At 34.4% G+C, this 8,819-nt stretch overlaps 1 protein-coding gene across 1 annotated transcript; it reads right to left on the reverse strand.

Moving 5' to 3' along the window:
* Positions 1-269: 269 nt before the first annotated feature.
* Positions 270-4,057, reverse strand: LOC132192371 (UDP-glycosyltransferase 86A1). Its single transcript, XM_059607689.2, has 2 exons — positions 3,415-4,057; positions 270-1,296 (listed from the first exon to the last, which is right to left on the reverse strand). Exons 1-2 carry the CDS (start codon positions 3,962-3,964, stop codon positions 377-379), a joined length of 1,470 nt encoding a protein of 489 aa, XP_059463672.2. The 5' UTR covers positions 3,965-4,057; the 3' UTR covers positions 270-376.
* Positions 4,058-8,819: the final 4,762 nt, after the last annotated feature.

The following is an 8,819-nucleotide window of genomic DNA, read 5'->3' on the forward strand; positions in this document are numbered from 1 at the left end:
TTATAAACATGTCCAAAGTCTTGTCCACAAGCAATGTGAGATTATTCTCCAACACCATTGATCATGTACAGGCCTGTATTTTTCTTGGTCCTTGTCACGTGGTAAGTAGTGTGGGTCCCATTCATCCTGTGGTAGGCTCTTGATACCATGAAAAAATTCGTGGGCCTAACTCATCTCACAAAACCAGTTCTATAGGAGAGGATTGACATTCTTTATAAACATTCCCAAAGTCTTGTTTACAGGCAATATGAGATTATTCCTCAATAGGGACAACATAATTAATTTCGACAAATTTGTACAAACAATACCAAGAGAAAGAACAACCCACATAGGCCGCAACCGCAAGAAAATGGATGGTTGTGTACGTTCCCTCGTGTCACCCCGACTTTCTTTGTAAATTCAATTTCAGGTCATTGATGAATTGATTGAAATTCTTTTCAGATGATCCATCGATGCTCAATGCATTCTCTACTATCCTTTTGAACTCCTTCATATTCTTCCTCAATTCATCGCCCAATTGATCTCCATTCATAAGACCTTTAATTTTGTCTGCAACTTCCTGCCGTGTGATTGGCTTCTTGTCACAAAGATTAAGTCCGATCCTCCAATCATCCACCACCAATTTTCTATTAGTGAATTGATCACTCTGCAAAGGAAAACACAGCAATGGAACACCACAACATATGCTTTCTAATATTGAATTCCATCCACAGTGACTTAAGAACCCTCCGATTGTTGGGTGTGAGATCACAGCCATTTGATGGCACCATGGAACGATCAACCCTTTACCTTTGATCTCATCTTCAAATCCAGTGGGCAGAAAATCAGCTTCATCAGATTTCACAACGTCAGGGCGAAGCACCCAAATAAAGCTCACTCCACTAAGTACAACCCCATAGGCTATCTCTACAACATCTTGTTTACTAACATGAGCACAACTACCAAACGAGATGTACAACGCTGATCCATGTGACCTGGTGTGGAGCCACTGGGTGCAGTCCGACTCGGACCAAAGGCTAGTAGGCACAACGGTCGTGGCTAACCCAATTGGGAAAACAGGTCCGATTGCATATATTGGCTGCTTTTGTTGCAAGGCTAAGATGGTCTCGGATTCAAGCTCTTGGACAGTGTTACAAACAATAAAGTCCGCTCTTTTTACATCATCAAATGCCTTGTATGCGATACGGTGCGCCACCTTCGATACGTTATCGGCTGTTGCTTGAAGAAAATATATCACGTCCTTTGGTTCGATGGCCCTCACACCAGGTATGTAGTCGATGGTATCCTTACGATTATCTAGTAATCATATTAAAAAGTAAAATTACCAAAAAAAAAAAAATGTAGATTTGACTGACTTATTTTCTTGTCAAAATTGCATATATATATATATATATATATATATATATATATATATATATATTGATTTTATTATGTAATATTTTTCGTTTATTCTCCGATTGTATTACCTATTTTAACTAACCTTATTCAATTATAAATGAGCCTTTTAAGAGCATTCATAGTGGTTTATGTATATTTTTATGCAAAATGGCTAATCAAAATCAACTTTATATAGTTTAGCTAATGAGTTTTAAAGGAAACCATACATCCGAGTATCTTTTTTTTTTTTTTTTTTTATCTAGATCATTTAAATTTTATTTATTCTTCTTTTTTTATAAGGATGGTATTTTTCCTAATTAAAGATCCTATTTTTCAACTTTTGAGAAAAAAAAAAAAAATAGTTGTTGAGAGAGAAATAGTATGAGAAAATTTTGGTAAAAGGGAGATGTGGGGAGAGAAATAGTATATTAATGAGATGTATATGTGAATAGTGCCCGCTACATGTAGCGGTGCACTATTCACAAATACAACAAAAATGTATTTTGCATTTGAGATGCATAATCTGATGTGTATGATTTTTTAGTATTTCGCTTATCTATTTTAGATAAAAGTAAGAAATGATTAAGCCATTGTGAGTGCTCTAATGCATAGTTACAACACACATAAATATAGAATTATATTCAAACATTTGATTCTTTAGTTTATTTTAACATAGAATGAATTCGAATTTTGACTCGATAATTATTAATTCATCACATTTCACTTAAATATTTTGTGTATGAGAAATGATTGGTATCAATAATTTGCCCATATTTTTCATATATTCTCTTATAAATTCAATAAATCAACCAGTAGATTTGTGGGGTCCACTATTAACTTATGTACAGTCCACAAATCTAATAGTTGATTTGCAAGATGATATGAAGAAAAAAAAAATATGAGAAATGCTTAGTTTCATTAAAAAGTCCATCTTTTGGCTAGGGGTGAAATTTAAAACCGCCTAACCGCAACCGCTAACCGCTAACCGCTATAACCGTTAACCGCTAACCGCCTAACCGCCTTGAAAGCGGTTAGTAAAAACCGCTAACCGCCTAGGCGGTTGCGGTTAGCGGTTAGTGGGTTTTGAAAATCCGCTAACCGCTTTTTTTTAAATATAATATATATTTATATTATATTATATATATATATATATATATATATATATATAATAACAATAAGTTGTGAGTTTATGAACTTTTTTTGGTTGATTGAAATGGGCCTCAAGCTTCAAGTTTAACCATATATGTTGGTTTTTTTGTTGCTTGTGAGTTTATAAATTTGTTTGTGTTTTATTTTATTTCTATGTGTGAGTTTATGAACTTGCTTCTGAATTTATGAACTTGCTTGTGAGTTTATGTATAAGACTATAAGTGAAGTGATGATTTTGTTATAATTTTATTTGTATATTATATGATGTGTAGATTTGTAGAAGGTGGCCAACAATATTTTGGTATATAGCAATTTTTAATGCTAAAATGGCCATGAAAAGGGAAAAAAAAAAAAAAAAAAAGTTTAAAGTAAGCCCAAAACCGGCCCAAAATCGGTCCAAAGAAAAAAGCCCAAAAAAAACTCAAAAAAGCGGTTAGAAAAAAAGCGGTTATTCCAAAGCGGTTAACCACTACCCGGTTAGCGGAGGCGGTTAGTAAAATTTACTAACCGCCTAGGCGGTTGCGGTTAGCGGTTTTAGCCACTAACCGCTAACCGCAACCGCTATTTCACCCCTAATTTTAATCTTAGGTGGCATGGCCCATTATCCAGAAATGTATTAATTTATTGTTTAAAATCTATTAATTTTAAAATGGAAAATGCCACTTATGATTAAAATGGCTAAAAGATGAACTTTTTAGTGAAGCCAAACATTTCTCAAATATATATATATATATATATATATATGAGCAAAATATTAATACAAATTATTTTCTTTGTGTATTATGCTTAGCTTGAGTGTTAAAATATTAATTAAATTATATAAAAAACAGTGATTTAAAAAGGATAAATACCTATAAAAAATCAGAAAAGAGGTTAATTAAGTAGTACCTTGAGAAGCAAAGTGACCATTTTGTCTAAGGAGGTCCAAGTGATAGCAGAGAGTAAGAACCAAAGCTGGTTGAGTCCAGAAAGAAACATTAACGAGGTTGTACTTGTCGGCAATCATTGATGACCAAACGAAAAAAGTGTCTGCAATCAAGCAAGTGACCGGAGGGTCGCAGTGAACCACTTTTCCGACAAGCTCATCGACGTGGGACGAGAAGACATGTAAAAGACCCTCCATGAACTGGTCATGGTTGAGGGAACGGTCGAACCCAAGTGGAAAACCATCGCTGATGGTCATGTAACGTATGTCCAGACCAGATTTAGCTGCTCCGGTGAAGATGTTATTGTCAGCGCTACTGGGCTGGGATTTTCTGATACGGTGGTGAATTGATAGAGTGTTGACGAAGGTGATGGTGAAGCCGTTTGATGCAAGCTTCAAGGCTAGACGGACGGAGGGGATTACATGGCCTTGAAGAGGGAGGGGAAAGATGACGGCGTGAGGCTTCTGGTACTGGTTGTTCGCCATTGCCATTGGTGTGTATCTTGTAGACATGAGAGACGACAGAGACAGAAAGAGATGGATGAAATCACTAAGCAGGTATACCTTCACTGTCTTCTGTCTATATCAACAAACAGCTGCACTCGGCATCCACAAAGCATTCTCATATTTATTAAAAAATAAATAAATAAATTTAATGTTTTAGTTTTTATTATTTATATTTTTTTATTTAGAGTGACGTGTGTTCTTTGTTATAGTTCTAGTTGTCGTCTTTGTAGTTTCAAGAGATCCGCCACTAAAAAACACGGCATTTTAGGTCGTTGTCGTCTACCCAAAATGACTAAAATATTTAATATTCGTCAGTTTTATTTACGATGTCATTTATTGTCTGTGTTTTTTTTTTTTTTTTTTGACACGTCCACACAAGAGAGGGAGGGGGATTCGAACTTGTGACCTCCACTTCATTAAGTGTGGTCCCAGCCGATTGAGTTACCTCTTGAGAACTATTGTCTGTTTTATATAAGGGACAAAAAAAAAAAAAAAAAAAAACTTGTTTTATATAAGGAATGAGAAAGAGAACACGGGCTTGCAGCACGCCAATAATTTTTAATATTTTTTAATTTTTATTTTTAATAATTAAAATATTAAAATATATTATTTTAATAATAAAAAATACAGGCGTGCAAGACTCTCGTGTTATCCCTATCATCACTCAAAGACGAGATATTAATATATTCTAAAAGGTGTAGCTAACCAAATATTAATGTATTTTTTTAAAGATAAGTTCATGAGTCAAGCAGATAATATCTTCAATGTTTTGTTTGTTTTTTAATTTTAACCGGATAAGTTTATCGAAATTGTGTGATAGATCCTTCCTCTTTTTTTTTTTTTTTTTGCCAGTTTTTAACATCGTCAGTTCCGCGTCAGCATTTTTGCTGAATTACATTAAATTTCTTTTTTTTCTTTTTTTAATAATTTTTTCATTGCCCCACGAGAAAAGGTCCAAAATTTCTCAGTTTCCAAGGAAACTACAAGATGCCTCACCACCCTGTCTCGGGCGCCATGTAAGATTCAGCACTAGATAACAGAACTAAATCCATTAATATGGAACTGAAGGTATTAATATGGGAAAGATGAAATTGGAGAGTATCAAATTAATTATAATAAAGAGGTATTTTTATCTTTTCACTTTTTAAAAAAAAAAATGAACTAAAGAGGATCTTAATTTATTGATATGGTTTGCTTGAAATGCTGAAAAAGGAGGAAGACATGCTCTCTGTTGTAAAGGAAAAACAGTTAAAGGTATAAATATGGTTGATAATAGTTAGCTCAGCTCTAGTTACTCATATTTCATTAAGCCCGTCGGGTTTGCGAAATATACTCATAAAATTGAATGGCTAGTCCTATGAATAATTATTCTTTTATTTAGTAAGAGTAAAGGTGGGCACAGATCGAATCGGGGCGAGTATTGCCTATTTCAACTACCCAACCCACATAGTACAAGTATTAAAAACCATATCAAAACCCGGTTGTAGAGAATATGATCTGCGGGTCTTGAGTTTTGTGGGGCAGGGCGGGTTTTGCGGGTAATGCAAGTACCCGTTGAGGTGAGGCTGAAACTGACGTCGTGGATGATTGCTGATTGGCGCAAGGAAGAAAGAAGAAAGAAGCTGAAGAAATAAAATGAAGAAAGAAAAGAAAGAGAAGAAAGAGGAAGAAAGAAAGGGAAGAAATAAAGAGGAAGAAAGAAAAAGAAGAAAAAAAAGGAAGCGTAGCAGAAAGAGTAAGAGAAGAAAGAAAGAAAAAAGAAGGAAAAAGCATGAAAATATGATGGGTTTTTAGGGTTTAGGGTAAAATTGTGGGGCGGGCGGGGCAGGGAAGGTACCCGCTAAATTAGAAAACTTATATCCGTAACCCGACCAGACATCTTAATATATAACTCGAATCCGATTTTTTATGAGAAAATTTGGGTGGGGCGGTTCGGGATGGGTGGGTTAGGTTTTGCCCACCCCTCGGTAAGGGCATATTCCTAAGAATAATTATTCCTATGGAAACAACTAATCCCTTAGAAAGATGAATATTTATTCATCTCAATTCTTGATGAAGAAATAGACAAAATTTTTCAAAATAAACTCAGTCAAACTTAAAAATAAAATAAAAAATGGATGAATTTGTGGATGGTCGACCACCCTCAATGAGACCCTAGGGAGGCCGCGCCACCCTCGAAGGGCCTCGTGGTGGGCTGGCGAGGCCCTCTAGGGGTGGCCAAGACCACCAACGGTTAGAATCTGGGATGGTCGCAACCACCCCCGAAGCCCTCCGGTGGTGGTCGCGCCACCCTAGAGGGCCTCGCTGGTCCACCTTGAGGCCCTCCAAGGGTACTACGGCCACCCCCGGGGCCTACTGGTGGTTGACCGCCCATTGTGAAAAATTTGAGTTTTGAAAAAATTAGAAATCATATGGGCTTTAAAGTAATTAGAAATAAACCATTTTTTTTTCTTTTTCTTTTTTAATTTGAGTTTTGGAAAAATTAGAAATCACATGAGCTTTATAGTCATTTTGGTTCAATTTCAATTATAAAATATGTATTGCTACCAAACTAAAAAATTGAAAAAATTATTCAATTTTAACCTTCTCTATAGCGCGTAACAGGACCTTGTACAAAAAAGCTGACAATACGAGTCATACTATTTACATGGATCAGAAGAAAGAGAAACAGAGAATTTTTTTTAGGGGAAACTTCACTTACCTCCCTCAAACTTACGCGTTTTTTGTAGACACCCTCCATTGTTCAAAATCTCTCACTTTGCTGTATCTAACTTTCGTTTCGTTCCAAATACCCCCTACCATTAGATATTGGAGTTATATCAAACGGTAGAATGATTAAAATACCTTTATACCCCTACAATTTTAAAAATTTCAAATTTACCCTTATTTATAAATAAAAAAATAAATAACCCCTAGAGGGTCACAACCCAAAGGAGAGTCTGTGCTGGTAGTCATTTGTGACCCGCTTTGGGTCACAAGTGACCGACGGTGGGTCACTTGTGAGTTGTGACCCACTTTGGGTCACAAGGTGACCCTTCGGAGGGTCACAGACCTTCCGTTGAGTCACAAAGAGGTAACCTACCGGTGGGTCTTTCTCTTTTCTTTTTCTTTTTTTTTTTTAATAAAAAATTATTTTTTAATAAAATTTGAGGGTATTTTAGGAATTGTATATCCCTCCATTTTGGATTTAACGAAAAATTCTAACAGAATTAGGAAAATGAAAGGAAATAAAAATTGAATATATCAAAGTAAGAAATTTTAAATAATGAATGAGTGCCTGCAAAAAGCACGTAAATTTATGGGGGGTAAGTGAAGTTTATCCTTCTTTTTAACTTTTCCTTAGTTTTCATAGCCAACTTTCACAAAGAACAAAAGGAAACTGGCAGCCCTTTCCACCATAGTCCCACAAATGACAAAACCATCCCTCTTCCATTCTCATCTCTCAATTACGATTTAAGCCTTTCCAACCCTAGATATTTTTACAGGTGGGCATCCACCATCCATTAGATACTTACTTTTCTTCTCAGAATTTATCATTGACTTAGGCATCAAAATAACCCTTTCGCTCAACCGCTAGCAGATCACCATGACCTTTCTTAATTGTTTCTTACCTCACATGCATTGGCGATCCAAGGCTCAATGTGCAATCAAGTGACACTTCCAATTAATTACTACTAGTATTAGAATATCAATTGAAAAAATAATTTTTCTTATCAATTTTTAAATTTAAATTTGAAGACAAATCTATACGAGAGTAGATAATTTAAGTTTACGCCCATCTCCAAAATTCGACATGTTCCATCCCGAATCACTTGTATATAGGGTTGTAATCCAGTCGAGTATTGAATGTTTAAATTATGTCCATTTAATTTTATTTTGAATATGAGCCCAATCGAGCTAGATAATTTGTTTAAGCTTGGCTCATTTATTTTTTGAGAAAACTCGAGTTTGTTCACGAGCTGCTCAGTTAATTTATTCATTCCTTATATAAAGTAAATATCATAATTATTATTATTTTAAATAATTTTATACTAATTATTAGTTAATTAATTATTGTTAAGATTTTACCATTTAAGATAATTAATCAAATTAACTTGAGTTTTATAATATGTATATAAATTCACACACATATCTTTATACATGCACATAAACACACATATATCTACATCAAGACTCATAATAACAATAATTTAAGTTATATCTATTATATTAAGAAGATAATTTTTCTTTACTTAAAATGTTCTACTTACGAAATTAAAATAATATAAATGAAATTATACAAGTCGACTCGAGTTTAACGTGTATAACTCATTTAATAATTGAACCTAATTTTATATTTACAATTAATTCATTTATTAAACAAAACGAATTAGAGGCGAATTTATAGAAAGAATATTCTTTGGCTGGCGGCTGCTTAGTTTGTGGATGCCGATTGCCGAGCGCACGTGACAGTGAGGGTATATTGCTGCTGTTCTTTTTTAATTGGGGTGTGTAAATTTGGACTACGACTCAAGTTGTACATTTATTCTCTTTTTTTTTTTCTTTTTTTTTTTTTTTTTTTTTTTTTATTGTTCATTTATTATTTTGGGCCTTTAATGGGTTTATTAGGTTAGTGGACTTTTAATGGGCTATTAGGCTAGTGGGCCTCTATTTGATTTATTAGGTTAGTCTCGCATTTTATCTTGTATTACCTGTGTTTTGTATTGTTTTGCAAAAGCATGCGTTTCAGTTGTAATTATTGCGTTTTGGGCTTGGGTAGCTGGAAGACATGGAGCATGTTTGGAATCGGATATGAGAAATAAAGTTTTAAGTCAAAAAAAAGTTTTGGGGCAAAAGCTTTATTTTTAAGCTTTTGTTGTCA

Source organism: Corylus avellana, chromosome 10, assembly GCF_965113065.1.
Source record: "Corylus avellana chromosome 10, dhCorAvel1.hap1.2, whole genome shotgun sequence".
In the NCBI taxonomy this organism is placed as follows: domain Eukaryota; kingdom Viridiplantae; phylum Streptophyta; class Magnoliopsida; order Fagales; family Betulaceae; genus Corylus; species Corylus avellana.

What these genes read in the sequence shown, in the direction of transcription:
- LOC132192371 (XM_059607689.2), bottom strand. Translation starts at nt 3,964, where the DNA reads ATGTCTACAAGATACACACCAATGGCAATGGCGAACAACCAGTACCAG. An exon ending in TGGTCACTTTGCTTCTCAAG is followed by an intron (nt 1,297 to 3,414) that starts GTACTACTTAAT and finishes TATGATTACTAG; the next exon opens with ATAATCGTAAGGATACCATC.